At 48.2% G+C, this 26,988-nt stretch overlaps 1 protein-coding gene across 1 annotated transcript in view; it reads left to right on the forward strand.

Moving 5' to 3' along the window:
• The window catches only part of SARDH (sarcosine dehydrogenase), an 85,606-nt gene extending 62,820 nt beyond the window's left edge, over nt 1-22,786 (forward strand). The window contains exons 17-20 of the mRNA XM_056860416.1: nt 11,837-11,999; nt 17,908-18,076; nt 18,595-18,730; nt 22,647-22,786. Of these exons, the coding sequence (XP_056716394.1) occupies nt 11,837-11,999; nt 17,908-18,076; nt 18,595-18,730; nt 22,647-22,772 (594 nt within the window). The 3' untranslated portion in view covers nt 22,773-22,786. The remainder of the gene's footprint in view (nt 1-11,836; nt 12,000-17,907; nt 18,077-18,594; nt 18,731-22,646) is intronic.
• Nucleotides 22,787-26,988: the final 4,202 nt, after the last annotated feature.

Here is a 26,988-nt window from a genome sequence, read left to right on the forward strand (position 1 = left end):
AGTTTTAGCAAGCTGGCATTCAAAAACAGCAGGGGTTCTACAATGGGGCAAGAATGGTTAAGCCACCTAGCCATGCTGTCTTATTTAGTGGGGCATTGCAAGAGGAGTTAATGAAGGGGGTCTGACTCATGATTTTGCAATGAAAAAGACCAGAAAAATAAAAGCTTTCTTTTTTATTGTTTCTTTTTATACAAATTTCAAATATATATTTCTTATTCTACATACATTGTTTGTATAACGTACTTTTCTCATTCCCTTCCATCCCTTCCATCCCCTTCCGTAGCCCCACTCCTTCTCCTTATAATTTTTAGTCTCTTAACCCCAGCCACGGGCACAAAGTCTGGATCTTCCACCAAATGTCTTTTCTTCCTTCCACTGATATCCACTCTAAGTAGGTCTTCCATCTACTCGTGATTTCCCTGCTCTTGTCTTCCCACGAAGTCTTCTGGCGCATCATCTCGACGATATCCGACTGTATAAATTCAAACAGATAGTTGTGCGAGATTTCTATAGTCCATTTACCTTTTATCCTTCCAACCCAGAGCTATTACTGCTTTGCTTGCTAATAACATAGCCTTGAGTATGGCCTGATCCCTCTTGTTTACCCCCGAGTTCCCTGTTGTGCTCATTAACATTAGCTTAAAATCTATGGTTAAGGATACTTTACATATTCTCCTTATAATTTCTAATATTTGTGTCCAAAAGTCCCTAACCTCTGGGCATTCCCACCACATGTGGGAGAACCAACCCTTAGATTGTCTACAGTGCCAACACATGGGGCTTAATCCTGGAAACATATTCGCTAATTGCGCTGGTGTTTTGTACCATTTTGTAAAAAAATTATGTTCCAATTCATTGAATTTAATCACTTTTATTTCCTCTAGTCCTTTCATAATTTTACCTGCTGTGTTTTCTGATATCTGACCTTCCTTACTCCAAGTTTTTTGTAAATATGTTATTGTCTTATCTTTATTTGAAATCATTTTCCTGTAGATTTTTCCTGCCAACCCTTGTTTTGATTTTTGCATTTCTTTATATATTTCTTCCATTGGTTCCTCTGACCATATTTCCCCTTTTTCGTTAATCATTTTAACCCTTCTGTAAAGGCCTGTTGTTTTTAGCCAGTGTTGCTTGCCTATCTCTTCTACTATCTCCTGTAAAGGTTTTAGGGTTCCTCCTCTGTACATATCTCCCAATCTATAATATCCTTTTGACCTTAGGGTTTCCCACCATTTACTTTCTCTCATTTCAGTATGCATAGTCTCTAGCGGAGCCCATCTTGAAGTCCTTCCTAGCCATAAAGGTTGCCATTTATTCCATACCTCTAGTGCTGTACATCTGGGACCTATAGTTAATTTTAAATCTTTACTTAAGACTTTTGAGAAAATGCCAAATCTTCCGATGTCACTGTTAATCTTATTTTCAAATCTAACCCATTTCTGGTCACTTTCTTCTCCTATCTCTAATAATGACTTTAATTGAAAGGTGGCGTAGTAGCCTTCATATCCGGGGTACCCCAACCCAATTCTGATCTAAGGCTATATACCAACCTTTTTTGAATTCTACATTTTTTGCTATCGAATATCCACCCTCTTATCATTCTATTCCAGTGTTCTATTTTCTTTGTACTAATTCCTAGTGGTATTGTCTGAAATAAATACATTAATTTAGGCACCCAGAACATTTTAGTACTTCTAATTCTAGAGGAAATTCCTAAAGTTTTTTTTCTCCATCTTTTCATATCCTTCTCTATCTTTCTCCATACCTTGTTATGAAAGAAAGAAAGAAAGAAAGAAAGAAAGAAAGAAAGAAAGAAAGAAAGAAAGAAAGAAAGAAAGAAAGAACACTTCGAGGGCAGGGAGCTGTTCCTGTTGGCAGCAGAGGATAAGACTCGCAATAATGGGTTTAAACTATGGGTGGAAAAGAACCAGCTGAATATTGGGGAAAGATTTTTTTACAGTAAGAGATGTTCATCAGTGAAATCAGCTGCCTAGGGAGGTGGTGAGTCTTTAAGCAGGGGCTGGACAAGCACTTGTCAGGGATGCTCTAGGCTGATCCAGCATTAAGCAGGGTATTGGACTAGATGGCCTGTATGGCCCCTTCCAACTCTACGATTCTATGAGATAATGACTGAAAACTTACAAAATAGTGATCAAACTTGTAGGACTCTCAGGCTGGGTGTAATTATTAAAGCAAAGGTTGGCATTTTCCAGAAATGTTAACTATGTAAAATTAATTTCAGAATTCAAACAAACTTTTTTCATGGTGGATAAGGTTATATGTATGAGATGAGAGATTGTGGTGTTGGTGTGGATGTGGGAGGCATATTACAAGTTTGTACCAGCCCCCCAAAAACAATGCTTTAGCCTAGGTTTTTGCTGTCACTCCTAAGGACTTTGTGGCTGCAATCTCCAAAACAAATACTTTAGAATTCAGAATATGCGGATGTAGCAGCCGATACTGACAGGGAGATAGTTCACAATGCTCTTGTGAACAATTGCAAAGACTCCAAGATTTCCTACATTTCTTATTGTTTGATTAACTCATCATTGATAAAATGCCCAAACCAAATTCCATAGGACTGGCCTGCCACTGACATTTTTCAGTTCCAGAAAAATTTATAGATTTCATTACATCGACAGTATCTCCCAGAATCTATTTTATGCCAGCTGTGGATTTTTATCAGCTGCAAAGAGGGTGTTTTCCAGTTCAGCAGAGTATGGAATGCAGCATTCTATCAATAGGACCCTCAAGCATCTGCTTCAAGCAGGATATTTATCAGCTGTGAAGAGTTCTGGAATGTGGGAAGCTCATTAAGATACTGTGAGCAGACTTGACTTTGGTCCAGCTGTGGATGAGCGGAGACTGTATTTCAGTCGTCAGAAGGGACCTTTATCTTTTTAAGTCTTCATCAGTATCATATAGAGTGAAAATACCTGGATTTTCTTTGTGTAGTGTTCCCCGCACCATGCCACTTCTCTTTGAAATTCCTTCATTGGAATATATGCTGTTGTCACTGAGGATGAACAAAGTCAGTTAAGAATGAGGACCGTGCTTTGTGGATTAATCATGGGGGTGACCCTAGCTAGTCAGGGAATCCCATAAAGAATATGATGATGACACTGCACTGTGTGTACAAATCCAATCAGATATCACTATGTGCGCAGCTGGCATCAAAGAGCGCAAGGAAAGCTCACTCCGAGTGAGGGCGATGGTTCCTTTGAACCTTTTGGTTCCTGTTGAACACTTCTGAAGCAACAAAAATAGTAGGGGTTTTTTTTGTGTCAAAAATGTTAACAAGAAGAGTGAATGCTTTCTTCTCAGCTCTTAGCAAATATTGAAGTTTGGGAAGTCGTTGGCCTCCAATTAGTGCACGTGCAGGAGAGAAATCTGCTTCACCAAGCAGATGTGGGACAATGAGGTGAGAGACGCCAATGGAGTCTATCACTTAGTTGAAGGAGGTTCGACAGATTTTCAAAATGGTCAAAGAGCCTAATGTGATGTGTCAGCCATGACCCAACCAGTCCAGTATGCATGTCCATAGACAATGACCGGAGAGTTTGGCGAGACATTTGGAGAGAATGAGATGAGCTCTGATGACCCTTGTGAGTCTTAAAAAAATATTTCTTCCTGGATCATAACAAGTCCACTCAATTCCCACAGTTTGGAGCAGAATGTTCACATAGTGAAGTTTATTGTCATAAAATAACCCAAGAAATGCATCTGGGCCCTTGGGAGCACTTCTCTCCAAATTGCATTATCTTCCTTTACTGTAGAGCTCTCCCTGCTGTCCTTTAGGGCTTAATTTAAAGCAGGTCTCAGTCGGAAAACATACTTCTGAGATGCTAGTGAATTCCAGCAATAGCCGTAGTTTCTGCTGGATTCTCTTGGTCGAGTGAAATTGGACCCGATTTGAGCATGCAGCTGGGTTATCTGCATATCTGAGATGGGTCTGAGGAGATTGAGAGAGGAATTCTTGGCTCTGGAATGAGACACTGTCACCTGCTTTTGAAATTCCTGTCCCCTCAGTTCTCCTGGATGTACCGAACGTAGTCAGGTGTGTCAGGGGTCTCTCTGAAGCCTAATGCTTTCTTCATGTAAATTATTGATTGATTGATTGATTGATTGATTGAAAAAAATTATTAGCTGCCTTTCTTCCTTATGTAGCTGAAGGCAGCTTAAAATATACATAAAACACACAAAAGAATTTAAAAACATAAAACCCAAAATTTAAAATCACGTCTCCGTAAGCTGCACCAAATACAGCTCTACATAAAACCACCTTCAACGGCTTCCTGAAGATCGAAAGGGGCGGGCCAAGTGCATCTCCCTGGGGAGGGTGTTCCATAATCAGGGGGCTGCAACTGAAAAGGCCCACTGAAATGGTCCAACAGGCACGCTGAACAAAGGTTGACAACTGTTGATTTCAAAAACCCTGGGGTCCTGCAGGGCAGCCTGTCAGGTTCAGGCGTCTGCCCCTAGCATCCCATAAACAAACTCATACAGGCAGGTAGCTCTGAAGCAGTAATACTTTATTAGGAGCAAAAAGACAGACTAAAGGACTGACTGCCTATAGGCAGGTGAGGCTGGTAATGGTGAAACATAGGCAGGTTACATGATTAAAAGCACTACAGGCTGTGAAGGTAAACATGGCTAAACAAACCCGAGATAAGCGATTCCTAGGAAGACAGACTAAACATTACCACAGCTGCAGAAAACAGGATGAGCGAAACTGTACACAGACATTCACAGGCATGAGAACCAAGGACTTGACGTGCACCCAGAACCTGGCCTAACTCATGGCAAGAGCCTTACTCCAGCTAAAAAGCAAAGGCCTGACACAGCCAAGCAGTTGAAGGCTGAGTAAGACCGGATAGAAGGTCCGTATTTTCAAATAAAAAATGCTAACTTTGATTTTTATTCAGAGCTGATATTGTTTCGAAATAAAACTTGATTGAAATAGAAAGTGGTACCAGATCAGGGCTCGGAAGCAGGGCCTGTGACGGACCTCGGAGATTCAGAGTCATTTTTTGTGCATCTGGTGGTTCACCCAAACAGAATGGAGCTGTGAGGGTCTCTGTCTATGTGTCTCTGCTTCCCATCACCTGCTTTGTTATCAGTGAACTCGTAAAAGCAGTTCACACCTTCTGGTCTCAGGCGCCAGGCCTGATTGCCCCTAGTATCTTCCCCCCCGCTGTTCTTCCTGTCAGTACTCCCTCAGGCCGATGCGGCCTTGGAAGTGTGATAGCTTCACCAGACTTCCTGGGACTCGTCTGATGTTTTGTATTATGCCAAGCTTGTAACTTCCCATAACAATAAGTGTGAACCCCAGTGCCCCGGTGCCCTGGAGTCAATATATTCTGTAAATCCGAATAGCCCCTCACTTGCAACTTTCTACCTGTGCCTGTCTCATCTCCTGATGTCTTCAATAAATCCTTTGTTTCTTTACCATCGTCTGAACATTTGATTTGGAGAAGCAAACTCAGAGAGAGGGGATCTCTCACATTAAGTTGCAAGTCCTTGCCTCTCGGACTGCTGCTGTACCTTTTGGGACAGAATGCAAGGCGACGAGGAAAACACCCCTACTACCCCGGTGGCACCGAAGGAACCGGTGGTGCCGGAGAAACCGGACCCCAAGGAGGAGGGTGCCAAGCCAAAGAAACCTAGGGATCCCATCCCCGACCAAGGCCGGGACGGACGTCCCCGAGGGCTTTTCAACAATTGGCTGGACTCCCCCAAGGGTTGGTCTCTCTCCCGAACCGCGGCGAAGGATCGCCGATTAGCCTTCCCCAGCACGGGACTCGAAGGGGACCCGGCACGCAAGGAGGCCCTGATGGAGGAAGAACGCAAGCAGTGGCAGGAGGATCGCCAAGCTATGCAGGAGCAGATGGAGACCATGCAGCGTGTGATGGGTGAGATGGCAGCGGCCCTTGACGCACTGAAAGTGCAACCGCCCGCCGGCAATTTCCCGGACGGGGCACCGGCAGCCCCTCCCGCGCCTCCTAGCCTCCCGTCCCGTCGGGACCTGAAAGTCACGTATGACGGTTCAGGGGATCAGTTGACCTTTTTCATGGTCCAAGTGGACATTTTTATGCGAGAACAAGGCCGAACCTTCACTTCCGAGGAGTCCCGGGTGCAGTACGTGGCTTCCTTACTGCAAGGGGAGGCGGCCGCCTGGATGGTGTTGCAGTATGAACTCCGCTCGCCGGTGCTGCGAACCCTGGACGAGTTTATGGTAGCACTCCGAAACCGCTTTGAGGACCCGACTCTGGGTGAGCGGGCTAAAGCCTCCCTGATGCAACTGCGCCAAGGGACCAAGTCGGTGGCGCAGTATGCAAGTGAGTTCCAGTCACTGGCCAGCCGAATCCTGGACTGGAGTGAGGCCACTTTGGTACAGTGTTTCAGGGAGGGCCTCAACCCGGACCTCCAACATTGGGCCTTTATGCAAGGGAACCCCCCGGATGTGGAAGGTTGGGTTCGCCACGCTGCCGACATCGAGAATCGCAAACAACTTCTGACCTTGTCCAAACAACGCATTGGACGAGACCCGAGACCCCGGAGCGACCGGGGCCGAGACTTCCGACTGGGGGGCAGTGGGGGTCCCTCGGCCGCTGAACGCCGCAAGCGTTTTGAGACCGGTGTCTGCCTGACCTGCGGAGGTAAGGGACACTTTGCGTCGCAATGCCCCTCTCGTTCGGGCCGTCCCAACCCCCCACGCCAAGCCCCGACCGAACCACAGAAGGCGGCTGCCGAGGACCAGCCCCGCCGCAGGAGCGGACCACCGGGCCGACGTTCCGGCGCACCCTCCGCTCTCCATGCGCGCCCCCAGGACGGGGTCTCCACTTCTACTGGCCCAACGGGGTCCCGGATTACAAGTACTACTTTTGATTCGGACGGGTCCCCGACCGCCACCACTCCTTCCCCCTCTTCCAGCGAGGAGGAGGAGTGGGAACAGCCGGCAAAAAACGCCGTCGGTCTGCTGTAGAGGGGGCTCCGCAGCAGACCGCCCCTGTTGTTGTGCAAGGAGCTCCACCGATGGTAAGCGCCCAAGAGGACAATGTATATGTGCGTGTCCATCTTTCCCTACCTAAAGGGGGTCCCAGTTTAGAATTCCCCGCTTTGGTTGACTCGGGGTGTGCCCGCACCATGATTAGTGAGGACACTGCCAAGAAACTGGGAGTCCGGCGCAAGCGGCTTCCGGGACCCCTCCGCTTTTCCCAAATGGACGGGAGTGATTTTAAACGGGGCCCGGTGACCCACAGAACTGCAGCCGTGGTTATGTCCGTGGGGGAACATTGGGAACGCTTGTATGTTACCATCGCCCCTATAGTAACCCCTGTGGTGTTAGGGATGAACTGGCTACGGGGACACAACCCATCCATCGACTGGGTCGAACGGGTGCTCTCGTTTCCCGAAAACCCCTGTAGGTTACATGACAAGGAACGGGTTGTCCGGTCTCCGGCCGCCGCTGTGGTAGGGTCCCCCCCCCATCCACCGTTCCTCCTCAACTACCCATTGAATACTCGCAGTTTGCGGATGTCTTTGATGTTAGGGAATGTGACGAACTACCCCCCCACAGGGAGACGGACTGCGCCATCGAAATAGTGGGGGAAGGCAAACTGTCTAAAGGGAAGGTCTACCCCATGAGCCCTAGTGAAAAGGCGGTGTTACGGGACTATCTGGATGCCAACTTGGCGAGGGGTTTCATACGCCCTTCCAAGGCTCCTTATTCGGCCCCAGCCTTCTTTGTGAAGAAAAAGACGGGAGATTTAAGACTGTGCATTGACTTTCGTAGGCTAAACGCCGTCACCCAGTCTAACGCTTACCCTCTCCCTCTTATTCCCGACCTTCTAGCACAATTAAAGGAGGGCCGAATCTTCACCAAACTGGACTTAGTGGAAGCATACCACCGCATTCGCATTAAAGAAGGAGACGAACCCAAAACAGCCTTTTCCAGCTGTTTTGGAATGTTTGAATACCTAGTCATGCCTTTCGGACTTTCGGGGGCTCCCAGTGTGTTTATGCAATTAATTAATGAGGTTTTACATGATTTGCTGTTTCGGGGGGTGGTGGTATTTCTCGATGACATCCTCATTTACTCTGAAACCATGGAAGAACATGTGCGCCTAGTGCGAGAAGTGCTCCAGCGGCTGCGGGAGCACAAACTGTATGCTAAGGTGTCCAAATGTGAGTTCCACCAACCTTCCATTACATTTCTTGGGTACGTGATTTCCCACCAAGGGTTAGAAATGGATCCCGCAAAGGTCCAGGCGGTGCGGGATTGGGAACCCCCCACTACCCGCCGCCAGCTTCAGCAGTTTTTGGGATTCGCTAACTTTTACCGCAACTTCATTCCCAACTTTGCCCAAGTTGCGCTTCCCCTCACTGCCCTGTTGCGTACCAAGGACAAGGGGGCTAGCGCCGCGCTTCCCTCAGCCCGTTTGCAATGGTCCCCCCAGTGCCAGCAAGCTTTTGAACGTTTAAAGCTGCTTTTTTCATCCGAACCCGTTTTGGCTCACCCGGATTGCACCAAGCCTTTTGTGGTGCAAGTGGATGCCTCGGATGTGGCCATGGGCGGGGCCCTATTGCAGAGGGATGAAGGGGGGCGGTTGAGACCATGCGCCTACTTCTCCAAGAAGTTTTCCCAGTCCGAAATCAACTGGGCTATTTGGGAGAAGGAGGCGGCGGCGGTCAAACATGCCCTCACCATATGGAGGCACTTTTTAGAAGGTGCCGAGCTGCCGTTTGAAGTGTGTACCGATCACAAGAATCTCGAAGCTCTCAAGGGAGCTAGAAAGCTCAACGCCAAACAAATCCGGTGGGCCCAATTCTTCGCAAAATTCCGGTTCACCCTCCAACTTTTAAAGCGACATCGTTGGAGCTGACCCGTGTGACTCTGATCAAAGTGATGAACCAGTAGACAACTTGTAAATAACCACATTGTGTAGTTCAGCCCCTATTCTGAAGAGGCCCACTGGGCCTTCGGGTCCAGGGCTCCGACTGCCACTTACCAGAGACCTGTTTAATTAAATCTGCTACTGACTGAGTACATTATTTATTTATTTGAGCATTTTGAGACTGCGTTTCTCTCTAGAGACACCCCAGGCAGCTTACAAAAAAGTGTGTCGGGAATTACGAAAAAATACATGCACAAAAAACAAAAACAAATTTGGGCAGATCCCGGGCTGTGAGCCACAGGCCAAAAGCCCTTTAGCTCTTGCCCAGGGCCTTATGCCTCTGAGCCCACAGAGGCTAAATACCTGCGGGAACAGAAGAGAAAGAAGTCAGCCTGGATGGAGCTCAGCTGCTGCTTGCTTGCTGCCAGGAGGATCGTCCTTGTCCCTGTGTGCCCCCCATCAGCTCAGGACCTCCTGCATGCAAAATGTGCTCTACCAATAAGCCAATTAAAAGCTGAAGCCTGAAAACAAATATAGAACTGCTCTTCAGCTGAGAACCACTGTGACACCAGCAATGGAAAACGTGAGCATTACTAAGCTACATCAGAAGAAGAGTTGTTTTTTATACCCACTTTTCTCTACTCAAAGCAGCTTACAATAACCTCCCCCCCCCCACACACACAACAGGAAACTTGTGAGGTAGGTGGGGCTGAGAGAACCGTGACTGGCCCAAGGTCACCCAGCAGGCTGCATATGTAGGAGTGGGGAAACCAAAGTGGTTCACCAGATTAGAGCCCGTCACCCATGTGGAAGAGTGGGGAATCGAACCCGGTACTCCAGATTAGAGTCCACCGCTTGTAACCACTACACCACGCTGGCTGCCAAGGGAATAACTGTTGATGGCACTTAGAGAAAAAGGGTGAAGATTATTTGCCTCTGGCTTGCTGCTTCTCTAAAAGAGCTGCTACTGCAGTTCCATGGGGTTGTGTGAGAGTATACCTGGTAAATCCGCCAGCTGAACACTCTCCCAACACAGCCACTGTTTAAATTAACGCTGCCTGTAGCCAGCTGCGGCGTGTGCCTGGCACCAGATTTCACAAAGGGGTGAACAGGCATACCAGCTTGGAAGAGCTGCAGGAACAGCAGCAACACAACTGGGGGGAGGGGGGCGTCCCAATTCGTGTGTCAGTGCATTTCGTGTGTTTTTAGCACATTTGGGAGTTGCAGCAGGCATGAGGGTCTGCTTTGAGGGCTCATGAAGAGGTCTGTGTGTGTGCGTGCGGGGGAGTTTGTCTTTTTCCCAAATCCCTGGTGAACTGAGGCAAGCTGCAAACGGCCAAGCAAAGCTGGTAACCGACACTTCCTTCTACATCTTGCTTTGTTCCCCCTTCTTAATACCCAGATTTGAATAGCTCTTCTCGGTTATGAGGCATGAATATTTCATCTGCCTAATCTAGATTAACGCACCGTGTCATGTTCAATGAGCATCTCTGGAGGAGGTTTGGAGCGAGCCGCACTGATGGCTCCGTTTCTCTGAGTCTTTGCAGAAGACGGGCTGTCAGGCCACATGTATTGCCGAGGTGCCCCCGTTGCGCCAGTGTAATTCTCAGCGCGCTGTTGCATTCCAGAGGTTTGGGGCTTGAGGCTGTGAAACAAATCTGCTGTTTTAAAATATATCCCATGGGGGACATCAAATAACCATAAGAGCTACCGACGAGGTAGAGATGAGTGTGCTCTGTCTGATTGCATTAACTCAGCCACACTGGAAGGACACCGGATGCTAGCCCACGCAGTGGCGAGGAAGGGTGGAGGGAGAATGGACCTGCCGAGGGTATATAAACTCCCTTGTCTTTTTATGTTGAGTTCCCAGAATTTAGAAGGGAGCGACTGTATAATGCTGGGCTGAGCCCCACACAGTGAAACAGAAACACCAAAGTCAAGTCCCTGTTTGGAGAGCTCACCACTTAAATTTTGACTGGAGAACAGACAATGGAGGGTAGAATGGGCCATGGGGAACCAGGTGTTGCTTAATTTCCATGCTGGCGGGGGGGCTTTGAGAAGGGGTTGCAGGAAGAGAGAGAAGCAGTTGACGCAAGGTGGGTATTTAGGAGCACAGTTGCAGGCTTAAGGGGCAGCTGAGCAGCTGGAGCATTTGACACAGTTGAACTTTATGTCTACCTTCAGCCCTCTTCACTGACTAAGTAAGGTAGAAAGGGAGAGGCCTCAAGCAAGTCTATCCTTCACTCTCTTCTGGGCTGGTCATGCCACACCCGGAGTCCTGTATCCAGTTCCAGGTATCAGGGCAAAGACTTGTTCTCTGCTCTCCAGAAAGAAAGACTAGACCTGATGGACTGAGAGCAGTGCGGTGCAGTGGTTAAGAGTATCAGACTAGTACATGGGAGACCGGGGTTAGACCTAATGGACTAAGAGCAGTGTGGTGCAGTGGTTAAGAGTATCAGACTAGTACATGGGAGACCAGGGTTCAAATCCTGCTCATTCAGTGTAAGCTCACTGGGTGACCTTGGGCCATTCACACTCTCTCAGCTTAACCTACCTCACAGGGTTGTCATGAGGATAAAACAGAGTAGAATGATGTACACCTACTTGAGTCCCCATTGGGAAGAAAAGGCAGGGTACAAATGAATTAACTAATAAATAAATTACAGGAGGGTAGATTTCATCTGAACATTAGCAGAGGCATCCTAACAGTAGGAATGGCTTGACAAAGGAACCACTTATCTTGGGTGGTGGGCTCTTGCTCACTGGAGCTCTTCAAGAAGAAGCTGGACAGCCATCTGTTGAGGATGCTGGAGTTCAGGAACTCCTACATGATTGGGCAGGAGATCTGACTAGATAGCCTATTAGACCCCTTCCGAGTGTATGATTCTGTGCCTCTCTCCTTTCTCTTCTGAGTGACACTGGTCTCCTTTATCTCTCAGGTCCGAGCCATGAGACTGTCGTTTGTGGGAGAGATGGGCTGGGAGCTTCACGTGCCCAGGAAGCACTGCGCAAGGGTCTACCAATCTGTCATGAAAGCTGGTGCCAAGTATGGCATAACTAATGCTGGCTACAGGGCCATTGATTCCCTCAGCATTGAAAAAGGTTTGTCTAAGTACTTGTTGTGTTTGCAAGAGTGGCAAACCATTAAACTGCTACCATTAAAGCACATATCCCCAGAACCTCCACATGACAAAGCTGCCGGGCGAGAGAAGCTGCAACTTGTATGTGGCACATTTCCTCCTTGTAGCTGCCGCTCTTACACGTAGAGCTGCCTATGAAAGCGGGGACGGGGGGGGGGAGGGGAGTTCCTGCATGCGGAGAGCTTGGATTCCACCCTCATAGTGTCAATGTGTCCTGAAATCCTTTTTTAATGCTGATCTTCTCTGCCGGGATAACTGAGGGCTCATCTCCCCCCTTTGTCAGTCTTACTTAATTTTATTATGGTCATAGATCAGCCAGCAATAACATAATCAGGTCAGCAATGCATAAAAGGAAATATAATTTTAAAAAGTCATAGCCACCCTGTAAACTAATTGCCATGTTCATAAAAAGATTTAACCAAGTGCTTCCTTATTAAACAAGCCAAAGCACAAAATCTGGCCACCTTAAAGGTGGTTTCCTGAAAGGAGAAGGGACATATAAAACTGCCTTTATAAAATGAACAATACAATAGAACATGTTTAACAGTTTCAACCACAGTGGGTAGCCGTGTTAGTCTGTCTGCAGTAGTAGAAAAGAGCAAGAGTCCAGTAGCACCTTAAAGACTAACAAAAATATTTTCGGGCAGGGTATGAGCTTAAGTGAGCCACGATCTGAAGAAGTGAGCTGTGGCTCACGAAAGCTCATACCCTGCCAGAAAATATTTTTGTTAGTCTTTAAGTTTTAACCACATTTGATTGACAAGGACAAACATGATGAGAAGAGGGGTTCATCTGCATGGCTTCTATGCAGTCCCACATTGGGACTGCGCAGGCGCAGGCCAGCCACGGATAAGATTTGTCAGTTTCTAGCAAAATCTAAGAGAGTGCTCCCCCTCCCCTTGGGGCATGCAATCTTCCCGCCCCTTGGTCACATGACCCAAGGGGGAGGGGGCACTCTTCCCTCCAGTTCTCTTTCTGCCGCCACGGAGAGAGAACATGTTAGCTTTGTCTCTAGCCATGGAGTCCAAGAAAGCTCCACTTTTCAAAAAATGTACCTCTTGTGGTACCAAGATGGCGAAGACTGATCCTCACCTTGAATGCCTCCTTTGTTTGGGGGAAGGCCATATTCCTGCAACTTGTAAAAGTTGCTCCAAACTCACCAACAAGGCCTTGAGGGTTCAGTCGACTCGCCTGCTCTCTCATCTTTATAAGGAGTCTCTTAATCCACGAGGTCAATCTGCTGAGCCTGGTCCTTCGACCGGTAAGCCGCAATTAGAAGCGGGTCCCCCAACAAAAAAATCCAAGTGGGGTGGCCCTTCTAAGAAGCCCTCGTCGGTCGTTGTTCGTCCGGCAAAGTTTATTGCTCCGGGTTCGCAAGATGGCCGCGGCCGCGGCTCTTTGCGCCATGCGTCCCGCTCCAGATTGCCTCGGTGCTGATCGCGTTCGCCGAAGTCTCTTCGACGCCGATCATCCTTGGCATCTCCTCGACGCCGATCTCAAACCAAAGCGTCTCACCCATCGGAGTCGCTCGTCTCCGAAGTAGCTGCGCAGCAGCCCATTACCATCGAGGATTCGCCTCCTCATTCCCTGGCTACCCCCTCAGTTCCGTGTCCGAGCAGGGCCCAGGAAGACTCGGCTGAGTTCAAACAGCACCTCCTTCATCTCTACAAAGATGTGCCTCCGGTGCTTACAAAGTCCCCACGGCCTGATGATAAAGGGCCTCGGGCAGAACCTGCAGAGATCCAGGTCGGTGCCAATCAACCACCCCCTCCTGTGAGCGCTCAACAAGACTCCCAGCAGTCTGTCGAAAAGAACCAAGTGGAGTCTCCGAAAGGTTCGTCCCATCTCGAACCTGGCCAATGGCCTCGGCATCGATCGACTTCTCGACGCCACTCTCGAACTCCGGCTTCGTCTCAGAACGAAAGGAAGTTCCAAAACAAACCTAGGGTCCGCAAAGGTCCCAGAGGGTCTCCGGGCCATTTCAACAAACCAAAACAAGCATGACTAAATGTACCCGTTTGTTTTCGTGATCACCTGTCTGATTTCTACCATGCTTGGTTTGCAATTACCAGTGATGTCTGGGTTCTGAAAATAATAAATGTCGGTTACTTCATAGAGTTTGATATGTTACCTCCACATAGGCCCTTGGCCCGCTCTCTGACACCGGCCCCTGACCTACTTGTACAAGAGGTTGACGGTCTCCTCTCTAAGGGGGCTATTTCAGAGGTTCCACCTGCCGACTAGAACCGTGGGTTTTACTTCCGCTTTTTTCTTGTGGCCTATCCTGGATCTCCAGGACCTGAATGCCTTAATTAAGACCAGAAAACTTCATATGCTCCCAGAGGTCCTTCCCCTCCTGGACAGGCACATGTGGTTCGCAGTGCTAGATCTCCGCAATGCTTACTTCCACATCGTGATTCACACAGAGTGTCGCCAATACCTGAGGTTTGAATGTAATGGAAAATGCTACCAGTACAATGTGTTACCTTTCGGGTTATCTATGGCCCCCAGGACCTTTACGAAGTGCCTTGCAGTTGTGGTAGCTCACCTTGCCCTGAAGGGTTGTGTAATATTTCCCTACCTCAATGATTGGTTAGTCGTGGGTCCTTCTCAATCACAGTTAGCTACGCAAGTGGATTTAGTCCTTTCAATCCTTAACAATCTGGGTCTTTTAGTCAATTTTTCCAAGTCCAAACTTGTCCCTGCACAGGTACAGACCTTCATTGGAGTGTGTTTGGATGCCGAACAAGCCAGGGCCTTCCTCCCTGTTCAAAGAGTTCGCACCATCCAAAAATTGGTGGCCAAGTTCACTAAGAAACGCTTTCAGACAGCCTGTCATGTACAGCAGTTGTTAGGCCTCATGGCCTCCAACACGGCTGTGGTGGAGTTTGCATGACTCCGTATGCGCCCGCTCCAAAACTGATTCCTCCGGGCGTTCAGGCTCAATATCGACTCCCAGTACAAACGCCTATCCATTCCCAGATACGTCATTACCTCCCTGCAGTGGTGGGCAGATGATATCAACATCCTTTCAGGTGTCCCCTTTCATTGTCCTTCCCCTGAGAGGTTCCTGTTCATAGATGCTTCCCTTTCTGGATGGGGGGCTCATTGTGGTAACCTTACGTCACGGGGTACATGGTCACACTTAGAATCCTGGTTGCACATAAATTTATTAGAACTTCGTGCCATCCATCTCGCTCTGTCTTCATTTGCAGGGCACCTGGACGGACATCACATTCAGATCGCTACGGACAGCTCCATCGCCCAGTATTATATAAACAAGCAGGGCGGCACAGGGTCCGTTTCGCTCTCCAAAGAGGCCAGTGACATTTGGGAATGGGCCATAGCTCATCACGCTACTCTCGTAGCGATTCACATGGCAGGCAAGAGCAACACGTTAGTGGATGCTCTGAGTCGCCTTCCCAATCAAACACACGAGCTCACCCTAAGCAACGACTGTCTCCACCAAATATTCTGACAGTGGGGTTACCCGCAAGTAGACCTTTTTGCAACACACCTCAACTCCATGTGTCACAGGTTTTATTAGAGGGCAGGAGCTAGCCCTGGCTCACTGGGGGATGCCTTTCAGACAATTTGGAATGGGGCTCTCTTTTATCTCTTTCCCCCATTCCCTCTACTTCACAAGGTCCTAGCCAAGTTGAACCACGACAAGACAGATGCCATCATTGTCACTCCGTTTTGGCCCAGGAGGTCGTGGTTCGCAGTGCTCATGTCACTTGCGCAAGGGAACTACATCCTTCTCCCGAAGGATCCCTCCCACTTCCCCCCAGACCTACAACTCGCTGCCTGGAGGGTGCAGCCCCGGGGCAGTGGTCTGACAGGGTAGCTAGAGTCTTATTGCACTCCTTAAAGTCCTCCACACTGCGATCATATGACGCTAAAAGGAGACATTTTTCTGATTGGGCTAAGGTCAAAGATGATTCGCCAATTACTTGCCCACTGTCTGTTGTGTTTGATTATCTGCTAACCCTCAAAGATGATGGTTTATCTAATTCATCCATTAAAGTTTATTTAGCCGCAATTTTGGCTTTTCACCCAGATATCGACTCCTTTTCAGTCTTTTCTCATCCCCTTTCCAAAAAGTTTTTGAGAGGTCTCACTAATTTGTATCCTCCCATCACTTCGCCCGTTCCTCAGTGGAGTCTCTCCTTAGTACTTTCTCAACTCATGAGACCTCCCTTTGAGCCATTGGCCACTTGTGAAATGGCTCTACTGTCGTTTAAAGCGGCCTTTTTGGTTGCAATTACCTCAGCAAGGAGGGTCAGTGACTTATCAGCACTCTCACACTCCCCTCCTTATACTAAGTTCCACTCGGATAGGGTGGTACTGAAGCCAAAGATCTCTTTTTTACCCAAGGTAGTATCAGCCTTCCACCTTACCCAGGACATTGTCCTCCCGGTTTTTTCCCCTCACCCATCCTCAGATGCTGATAGGGCATTACACTCCCTCGATGTCCAAAGAGACCTCCTTTTTTACATTAAGAGGTCTCAGAACTTTCGTAAGGACTATAACCTTTTTGTTTGCTTCGGGGGACACTGTAAAGGTCGTCGTGCTTCTCCTCAGACTCTCTCGAGGTGGATCACGTCTACCATCAAATTGGCCTACGATCTTGCTCACCAAGAATGCCCTCCTATGATTAAGGCACATTCTACCAGAGCATATGCAGCTTCCATCGCCTTTTCTTCAAAGATAGATCTCTGGGATATCTGTAAGGCTGCCACCTGGTCCACGCCCTCAACGTTTATGAAACACTACGCTGTGGATATGGACTCTGCAAGAGATGCAGCCATGGGACGTGCCGTACTGCAGTCTTTATTTCGGTGGCTGTCCCACACCCACCGTCCTGGTAAGCGAGCTCGCTACTCTCCCAATGTGGGACTGCATAGAAGCCACGCAGATGAAAACAGAGTTTCACTTACCTGTAACTGTTGTTCATCTGGTGGTTCTTCTATGCCAGCACACATCCCTCCCTCCTTCCCTGCTGTGGGACCGTTCCACTAGTCTAGGTGGTTGGTTCCATGGCGGCCAGTTGGAGAACTGGAGGGAAGAGTGCTCCCTCCTCCTTGGGTCATGTGACCGAGGGGTGGGGAGATTGCATCCCCCAAGGGGAGGGGGAGCACTCTCTTTTAGATTTTGCTAGAAGCTGACAAATCTTATCCGTGGCTGGCGTGCGCCTGCGCAGTCCCAATGTGTGCCTGCATAGAAGATCCACCAGATGAACAACAGTTACAGGTAAGTGAAACTCTGTTTTTATGTATTTCCCCATCAGAAGGGCTGCTGGTAAGCTACTAAAGCAGGCCAAAGTGAAGGTTCTTCAGTATTCCATAAATTCTAAGGCATAAAGGTATTTTGCTAAGAGAATGTTTTTGCTGTGGTTCCCTGCCACCAGACAAGTCTGAGCCTATGCTATATCAGGTTGGAGGGCTGTATCCCAGATTTGTTATTTAATTATTATTATTTTTGCTCCCCCAAACCCAAGATGCTGTAGGGCTGTAGGAGTAAACCCATGAAGTTGTGGCTTCTTCTCAACAGCTCATCCATCCTGAATGGAAATTGTCTGTAAGAACTAGTGAAGTTAATTCAAGAGGGTTGAAATTTAGCTTGAGCCAAAAGTGTATTGATCGGAGCCCTTTCTCATTTATCAGGAAGTATCTGCTGGTGCATCCTCCATTCTGTGTCTCAGGCCCAACCTCTTGCTTGCTTTTCCTGTTTTCCTGGCAAGCTGAGGTCAGACATGCTCTAGGCTGATCCCGCATTGATCAGGGGGGTTGGCTAGATGGCCTGTGGGGCCCCTTCCAACTCTATGATTCTATGACTCTATGATTATCAGCTGGTATCTTCCCTGGTAGGCTACAGACACTGGCACGCAGACCTTCGCTTGGATGACACACCCCTGGAAGCTGGCCTGGCCTTTACATGCAAACTCAAAGTGGACGTCCCTTTCCTCGGGCGGGAGGCCATAGAGGCCCAGAAAACAGCTGGCATCTTCCGCCGCCTGGTCTGCTTCACTGTTGATGAGTGAGTAGCAAGCAGCAGAGGCCAGGTTGGTGGGTCTCGGGCATCTCAGCAATTTTGATGGAACTGGTTGGCATTCATACTGGCCTCTTCACTGGAGCTGTGCTCCCCAAAAATCTCCTGTGCAGGTTTTGCTTTCTTGCATGCCCAAATATTGCTTGGCAGGATAACTCTGGTCTGATTTGCATGTGAATTGCAGCGGCGGGGGCGGGGACAAGAAGCCATATTTGGTGGCACAAGCTTGCTAGGAGGCCCTTGAAGATCTGTGGAGGCTGTTCACAAAGAGAATATTTGAGCTTTGTACTTGAGGTCCTATGATATTTGGGTCTATTTGAGAGTTGGCATTCCACAGTATTTATCCATTAAAGGCTGGTGTGATGCAGTACTTAATATCTGCCACTGTCTGGCACTTGCCATGCAGTAGTGTTTATTATCTGACCACATGGGGTGGATGGCAAGCAAGGGCATTTATTCTTTACTGTATTATGAGTTCTGATATTTGCTTTACTTGCGTTCTTCAGAAAGGTCCCTCTGTTTGGGCTGGAGGCCATCTGGAGAAATGGCAAAGTCGTTGGACACATCCGGAGGGCTGACTTTGGCTATGCTCTCAACAAAACCATCGCGTATGGATACATCCGGAATCCTGAGGGAGGGCCGGTGAGTGTGAGGAAATCCAACTGCCAGGGCATCCTGTGTCCGGCTGAGATGAATGGATGAGTGTGCCTGGTGCGTTGGGAGCGCTCTGAGGAAACAGGTATATGTCCTTCTGTCCTCTTGGCCTGGGTGCCATTAGAAGAAGGGAGCTTGCAAAAGTGGCATTCAGGTCTCTGGGAAGCCTTGATGCTAGGTGAAGCCTTGTGGTTTGTCTTGCCCAGAGGTAAAAGATGCTTCACGCATCATGCTTTTAAGGTGTAAATGTTTTTAGATGCATGTGAAAATGCTATGTGTCGTATAACTGCAATGCATACCCACAGGTCCACTGCTCTGTCAGCATGTCTCAGAGAGTACAGCCACGGTGTGGGCACCCTCAGGCACCCCCCAAGACCCTCCCTTTCCTTCTCTCCTTTTCCTTCCTGGCTCCACCTCTTATATACAGGCCCTTTATATATATGTGTGTGTGTGTGTGGTGTAGGGTTGCCAACCTCCAGCCAGGTACTAGCTGGAGATCTCCTGCTACTAGCTGGAGATCTCCTGCTACTAGCTGGAGATCTCCTGCTATTACAACTGATCCTCAGCCGATAGAGATCCGTTCACCTGGAGAAAATGGCCGCTTTGGCAATTGGACTCTATGGCATTGAAGTCCCTCCCCTCTCCAAACCCTGCATTCCTCAGGCTTCGCCCCCAAAACCTCCCGCCGGTGGCGAAGAGGGACCTGGCAACCATAATGTGGTGGCCTTGCAGAGTCAACACCTAAATGGAAAATATTATGCCTTGATGTTTCTGGAGGAACTTTTGAATAAAAGGCTAGATTTCTGCCAGTACAGTTGCAGGGCAGTCTTTTCTGTAGAATTGACATGGATTTTTTTAGTTCCAGCAGTCTTGTATTCTGATGGGAATACTCCCAAAAGATCTCCTGTGGAGGACTGCAATATTTTAAAGAGTCCCTTTGAGAAAGCCCAGCCAAATAAATTCATAGTCAGAGCCCCCACCCACCCCCCCATGCCTGAGGTCAATCATTGAGACTGCTCCATTTACCAGCCATCTCAAGGATTAAGTTTTGATGATACAAGAGTTAGGACTTTGTCAGTGCCAGCACCTGTGGTCTGGAACATCCTATCCAGTGAAGATTATTGGACTGACTCTGTTGTGCACTTGAGAAAAGCCTTGTTCCAGCAACTGCAACCAACTTGCCTTTATTCTCCTTTCTTTTAAAAACAGTTTCAAAGGTTTTCAGCTACTTTTCTGTTTATATTTTATTCATATCTTGGTTGTTTTAAATATAATTCTGAGCTGCCAGGAAGGTTTGAGCAGGCCATGTAATGGAGTAGAATTGCTTTTGAAAAGAGAAGGCATGAATTGTGTGCCAGAGCCCTGAGACCCACAAGCTGCCCCCTACCTGGCCTGTTTGCACTGCTTTTATCTAGGGAAGGGCAGGGGCAGACTCCAGCAGCAGATTGACTCTGATAGTTAGCAGCCGAGGGCTTTCTCCTGCTCCCAAGCACTGCTTCCAGTTCTTCCTTTCCGTTTTTGCTGGCATCCAGCAATGTGACAGGCAGCCTGAAGCAGAGAGAAACACCGAGAGAGTCTTGCATCAAAGGGGGGATATGTTGATGAAAGAGAAATCTCTCGACAGTTTGCTTCGGACCAGATGGACGAGCCCCCAGGACTGTGACTGTGAGTGTCTGTGCACAAGAGGTTGATGATGTTATGAAACGCAGCGACGTCACTCTACCTTGGGTTCATTAGATCTGCCATTCAAGCTGGCTGTGCACGGCTGCGAGGTCAGGACTGTCGATTTGTAGCTGATTGATCATCTGATGAATCAGTGTTCAAGCCTTTTCCCATTGCCAAACTCTCAGGAGACAATAAAACCTTTTTCCATCATAAGAAGTAATAAAACGAAGGTACTGTGAATGTTCTCTTAACAGTGAATGGTGGTTTGGGTTTATTAAGCCATAAGTTACTTTTTTGCTTTCTGCAGTAATTTAGAAAGGCTTCTCTATATTTCCTCTGTGCAGATGTTCTAGTGTACATGGGTGGGGGGAGAGATTGTGGTTATTCCAGGTGGCCCCAATCCTTTTCATGTGATATGGACCTCCAGTGCACATAGGATCCAATTTTGCAGTGTCTGCCGTGGAGCTGCATGGTGCTCCTGGTCCACATACACAGCCAATGAGATATCCCTTCTGCAAACGTGACATCCAGTATGTAGGTACTGAGGGTGCTGAAGGGAATGGCTAAGCAGGCAGGAACTCACCCACATCCCATGTGTGCCTTGGAACATCTGGAGGAGGAGGAGGAGAGCAGCTCTGTTCAGTCAGTCAGACTCATCTGGTATCCAGCAGGGACCAACCAGAGATGTTTGGGAAGGTCAAAAAGCAGGGCATGCAGGTGAGGGTCTTCTCAGTTGTTTGTCCCTTACAGCTGGTGTTCAGAAGTAAACTGCCTCTGAACATGGAAGTTCCATTTGGCTAACTGATCTATCCTCCATTATTTTTTCTGTTCCTTTTAAAAGCCAACTAAATTTGTGAATTCCATCTAAATTCTTGTGAATGAATGATGCATTAAACCATTGCAAAGGTTCAAATAATTTGCACATTAAAATGTATAAATCAACTGTTAGATCGATTTGTTAAAAGACAAATGATTAGTCAAGCAATATTATTCTATGAGTTCTTAGCCCCTTTCCCTACTGGCTGACATGGGGAGTCATAAAGTTTCAGGAGGCCTGCCCCCCCCCCCAGTTTATTTCGGGAAAACAAGCGGATCAGCCGCCAGACGGCCTGAGCACAGCTCCTTGCCCTCATTTTCTGACACCCACACACCAGTATCCCGTGACAGGAGCTCAGAGTTATTTGCCATCCAGGAGCTCTGCCTCCAAAGACCACAAACCTCTTTGGCACCATTAACTCCCAATTAAAGCTGCTGGAGGCGATGCCATGCAGTGCCATCTCTTCCAAGCACGGTCCAAATCCTGCAGTGCCACATTGGTGCTTTTGTCTCCAGCAGCACAAGCTCCGCCACGCCCCACAGAAATCCATTAACCAGATGCTGAATGGGAGGGGTTTGTTCTCTCCAGCTTGGCAGGATAACTCTGGTTTGCATGTGAATTGCAATGGGGGTGGGGTGGAGGCTGGGGAGGTAAAGAACAAGAAGCCATATTTGGTGGCACAAGCTTGCTAGGAGGCCCTTGAAGATCTGTGGAGGCTGTTCACAAAGAGAATGTGGTGGAGGCGGGAGACCAGTGGGAACGGCAGCTCAGGGGAAAGCACATATGCCTTCCCATGAAGCAAGAAACAATGATGTTTTATAACTGTGATATACTCAGTCAGCTAGTTTTTCTCCAGCATGAACAGGTTTCCCGTTTTCTGGTCAGTTGTGGGTGAGGGATTTTTGTTCTAACAGAGGCAGGATCACGCCCTTGATTTGTGTGCTATTTCCAGCCATGGGAGAAGGGGAAGACCACATGAGCTTGGGAACTGGCCCTGGAGGTAGTATCTATGGAAGTGTTCAGTAAGGAAGCTCTGTCAGTCTCCCCATTCTCTGACCAGGAAAGATGAATGCTCTGCAGCTCCAATTAGTGAAGTAGCAGCCGCTTCTTTGACTTCTGAGAGTCCATCTGGCATTGACTATGCATTTTCAAGCATTTCTTTACAACCGCAAGGGCTAATATCATGCTCTTTTAAAAAAAGGGAAGCTGAGATTCCCAGTCCAACTGAATCCTGTGCCCAATACCCTATTCTAGGTTTTCTGTGTGATCCTGCAGAATTTTGGCATTCACAAAGGCCTGTTTGTTCTTGACATGTTTGGGCAAGGAAAGGAAGTGAGACCCGTTGCCTCCCTTTGATGAGAAGTGCAAGAAATGTACAAGCCTCCAGTTTATAGAAACAGCTCTGCCTTGTCTTCTCTTCAGGTCATCGCAGAGTTTGTGAAAAAGGGTGAATACCTCCTGGAAAGAATGGGAGTTCCTTATCCAGCCAAAGCCCATACCAAGTCACCTTTTGACCCAGAGAACAAGAGAGTGAGAGGGATATACTGAGGTGAATGGACACAGATCTGGACCCTTGAGAGAGAAGGGGCAGAAGCTACAGCCACAGAAGATCGAGACGAGGGAAGAGCACAGCAAGCCGGCAGGATGTCACTGATGGTCTCTTCTGTTGCTTTCATGTGGGGATGAGGTGATTTGGCAGTGTTCACTACACCCTGAACTTTAAGAACAGACTTGCTGGATGAGGCCATCGTTTCCAGCAGCATTTCCAGCCTTCCTCTGTTGGTCATCTCCTGCATCCTCTGAACAGGATGCCCCTGAATAGAGAGGTTCCATTTAGCTTTGCAAGACCTCTTGCTGTTGCTGATGATGTCTCCCTGAAGCGAATGGCATCAGCTGCTTCCCTGCCCTTGGCAGACTCTCTCCTTAATAGCATTGCTACAAAAGTTAGTACCTTCACCCATGAACGAATCTTAAGTGAATTAATCATGTAAGTTGTAATCGATTGACTGAAACACATGAATAAAGTCGTTCTGTTTGAAGGAGGGGAATCTGCCTTAGCTTTGAGGTGATACATGTGTGAAAGTCGTGTGTGGAAGAGGCATTCCCGACTGAGCCAAGAAGAGCACAGAGACAAAGCAACCAATCAGAGCAGTGCTCTGAATCAGCCAATGGGAGCAGTGGGCTGGGTGGGAGAGGTCAAGTCAGTCAGAAATGAAGTTTGGAAGGATGACAGAGAAGGGCGGATCCTGGTAGATCCCTGGCGGAGGGGGCTAGGCATTTCCCCACAGGATTTTCCCCACCACCATTTCCCACCTAGCTACATCGGGGTTACCAGCAGGAAAGAAAGAGATAGGATCTGGGCCTAAGTAGAATCCACCCAGGCCTGAAGAAAAACCGACAGCCACAAGATAGTTTGCTGTTAAAAAGCGAACATGAACACAATTTTCCAAAAGAAGCACTCAGCTGAAGCCAAATCGAGCACTTGAACCAAGATTTGTGGCTCGTCTAGATTTCATACAGCATGTGCTCAAGCTGGTTTATCATATCATATACGTGCCCAATACCCTGTTCTAGGTTTATCATACCATATCATCATCATCATCATCTAATTCCCAACGCTGTCCCCTCCCTGCGGATACTTAAATCCGCAGAAAGGGGGAAGACTGACCCCCAACAGGTTTTTCAGACTCAGGGGACCCCCTGGGTCTGCAGAAAAATCTGATTTTTTTTAAATGAAGGGTTTAAATCCCCCCAATTTTTGAAAGAGTGTTGTCTGCGCATGTGCAGAACCGAGAACCAGGCCCAGCTGAGGGGTTCTGCCCCCCACCCCGGAGGGGAGGAAGCCTCGGGCTGCACTGGAGGACACCAGGCGTGGCTTTCTGCAGCAGCGGCCCGGCTTTTTAGGTAAGGAGGGGGAGACCTGGCTGCGCTCACCCGGCACAACACCAAACGAGCCGGCACCAGAGTGGAGCTGGGGGGAGAGTGGGAGGGAAAGGCCTGGCTGCAGTCGCCCAGGGGCTTGGGGGAGGACGGAGGCCTGGAGCGATGGAAGGGATGGGATTTCCACCCCTCCCTGCGAGTTTTGTGGGCCCCCAGTTGTCTATATATCTAATAGCAAAGTCAGCAAATCTTTGGATACTTAAATCCGGTGAATGGGCAAGATAGATCTTTCTACAATCCTGAAAAGGACCCAAGTTTATAGAAAATCTGAAATCTGAAATCTAAAAAAACACATTGGAGAGTTTAAAAAAACCAAAATAGGGTTGCCAACCTCCAGGTACTAGCTGGAGATCTCCCGCTATTACAACTGATCTCCAGTCGATACAGATTAGTTCCCCTAGAGAAAATGGCCGCTTTGGCCATTGGACTCTATGGCATTGAAGTCCCTCCCCTCCCCAAACCCCGCCCTCCTCAGGCTCCACCCCAAAAACCTCCCGCCAGTGGCGAAGAAGGACCTGGCAACCCTAAACCAAAATGATAAAAGGAGTGCCTGTAGTGTTAAGTAATGGTTCCCCTCAGTGGCTGTTGCTAGGCAACCACAGTATTCAAAGGCTTGGTTCTGTCAGTAAAAGGCAGGGGGAGGAGGCAGAGCCCTTTCCAGGCCTTTGTGGGAGGACTCACTGGGGCTAAGTCTGGCTAGGGTTGCCAGCTCCAGGTTGGGAAATTCCTGGAGATTTTGTGGTGAAATTTGAGGAGGGCAGGGTTTGGGGAGGGAAGAGGCCTCAACAGGTTATAATGCCATAGAGTACAACCCTCCAAAGCAGCCATTTTCTCCAGGGGGACAGTTCTCTGTTGTCTGGAGTTCAGTTGTAATTTTGGGAGATATCCAGGTCCTACCTGGAGGTTGGCAACCCTAAGCCTGGCAGCAACCTCTGGGTGACTTGATAAAAAGGCAAATGGAATCTTGGGCTGCATCAACAGAAGTATAGTGTCCAGATCCCGCGAAGTGATGGTAACACTTTACTCTGCTCTGGTTAGACCTCACCTAGAGTATTGTGTTTTGGGCACCCCAATTTAAGAAGGATGTAGACAAGCTGGAACATGTCCAGAGGAGGGCAACAAAGATGGTGAGGGGTCTGGAGACCAAGTCCTTTGAGGAAAGGTTGAAAGAGCTGGGGATGTTTAGCCTGAAGAGGAGAAGACCAAGAGGGGATATGATGACCATGTTCAAGTACTTGAAGGGCTGTCATATAGAGGATGGTGCCGAGTAGTTTTTTGTTGCCCTAAAAGGTCGGACCAGAACCAACAGGTTGAAATTAAATCAAAAGAGTTTCCGTCTAGACATTAGGAAGAATTTTCTTACCATTAGAGCGGTTCCTCGGTGGAACAGGCTTCCTCGGGAAGTGGTGAGCGCTCCTTCCCTGGAGGTTTTTAAGAAGAGGTTGGATGGCCATCTGTCAGCAATGCTGATTCTGTGACCTTAAGCAGATGATGAGAGGGAGGGCATCTTGGCTGCCACCTGGGCATGGAGTGGGGGGTCAATGGGGGTGTGGGGGGAGGTAGTTGTGGATTTCCTGCATTGTGCAGGGTGTTGGATTAGATGACCCTGGTGGTCCCTTCCAACTGTATGATTCTATGATTCTATGACTTGCATTACTCAACTAGCCCTGGCTGCTTGCTACTGTTCAACAGCAGACGCCCTATGGAAACCAGTATGATGCAGTGGTTAGAGCTTAAGCAGGGTCTGCGAGACCCAGGTTCAAATCCCCATTTTGCTGTGGAAGCCCACTGGGTGACTGATTATGGACCAGTCATGTACTTTCAGCCTATCCTACCTCACAGGGTGGTTGTGTGGATAAAAAGGCGGAGATGAGACTAGTGTAAGCTGCTTTGGTCCCCACTGTGGAGTGTGTAGTTTTCCAAGGTAGAGGCTGTGGGGGTGGGGGGTGGGGAGATGGAAAACTTAAGACAGAGGGTAGGTTAGCTGTTGGGTGGGAAGCATTTTGAACATAAGCTGTGTGTGTGTGTGTGTGTGTGTGTGTGTGTGTGTGTGTGTGTTAAGTGCCATCAAGTCGCTTCCGACTCATGGTGACCCTATGAATGAAAGTCCTCCAACATGTCCTGTCTTTGACAGCCTTGCTCAGATCTTGCAAATGGAAGGCTGTGGCTTTCTTTTTTGAGTCAATCCATCTCTTGTTGGGTCTTCCTCTTTCCCTGCTGCCCTCAGCTTTTCCTAGCATGACTGTCTTTTCCAGAGACTCTTATTGTCTCAAGACGTGACCAAAATACGATAGCCTCAGTTTAGTCATTTTAGCTTCTAGGGTCAGTTCAGGCTTGATTTGATCTATAACCCACTGATTTGTTTTTTTGGCAGTCCACGGAATCCGTAACACTCTCCTCCAATACATTTCAAAGGAATCTATTTTCTTCCTATCAGCTTTCTTCACTGTCCAGCTTCACACCCATACATAGTAATAGGGAATACGATGGCATGAATTAATCTAGTCTTGGTGGCCAGTGACACATCCTTACACTTCAAAATCTTTTCTAGCTCCTTCATGGCTGCCCTTCCCAGTCTCAATCTCCTTCTGATTTCTTGGCTGCAGTCTCCCTTTTGGTTGATGGTGGAGCCAAGGAATAGAAAGTCTTGAACAATTTCACTTTCCTCATTGTCAACCTTAAAAGTTGTGTAATTCTCCTGTAGTCATTACTTTTTACCCCTTCTGGATGCATACCTTAACGTGGTGAGGGGGTTTGTGTGTGTCAGGGAAGCTGAGAACCATACCGTAAGGGGTCTAGACTCTATCAAGAGACTAAACTCCTA

The sequence above is a fragment of the Euleptes europaea genome, chromosome 14 (assembly GCF_029931775.1).
Source record: "Euleptes europaea isolate rEulEur1 chromosome 14, rEulEur1.hap1, whole genome shotgun sequence".
Lineage (NCBI taxonomy): Eukaryota > Metazoa > Chordata > Lepidosauria > Squamata > Sphaerodactylidae > Euleptes > Euleptes europaea.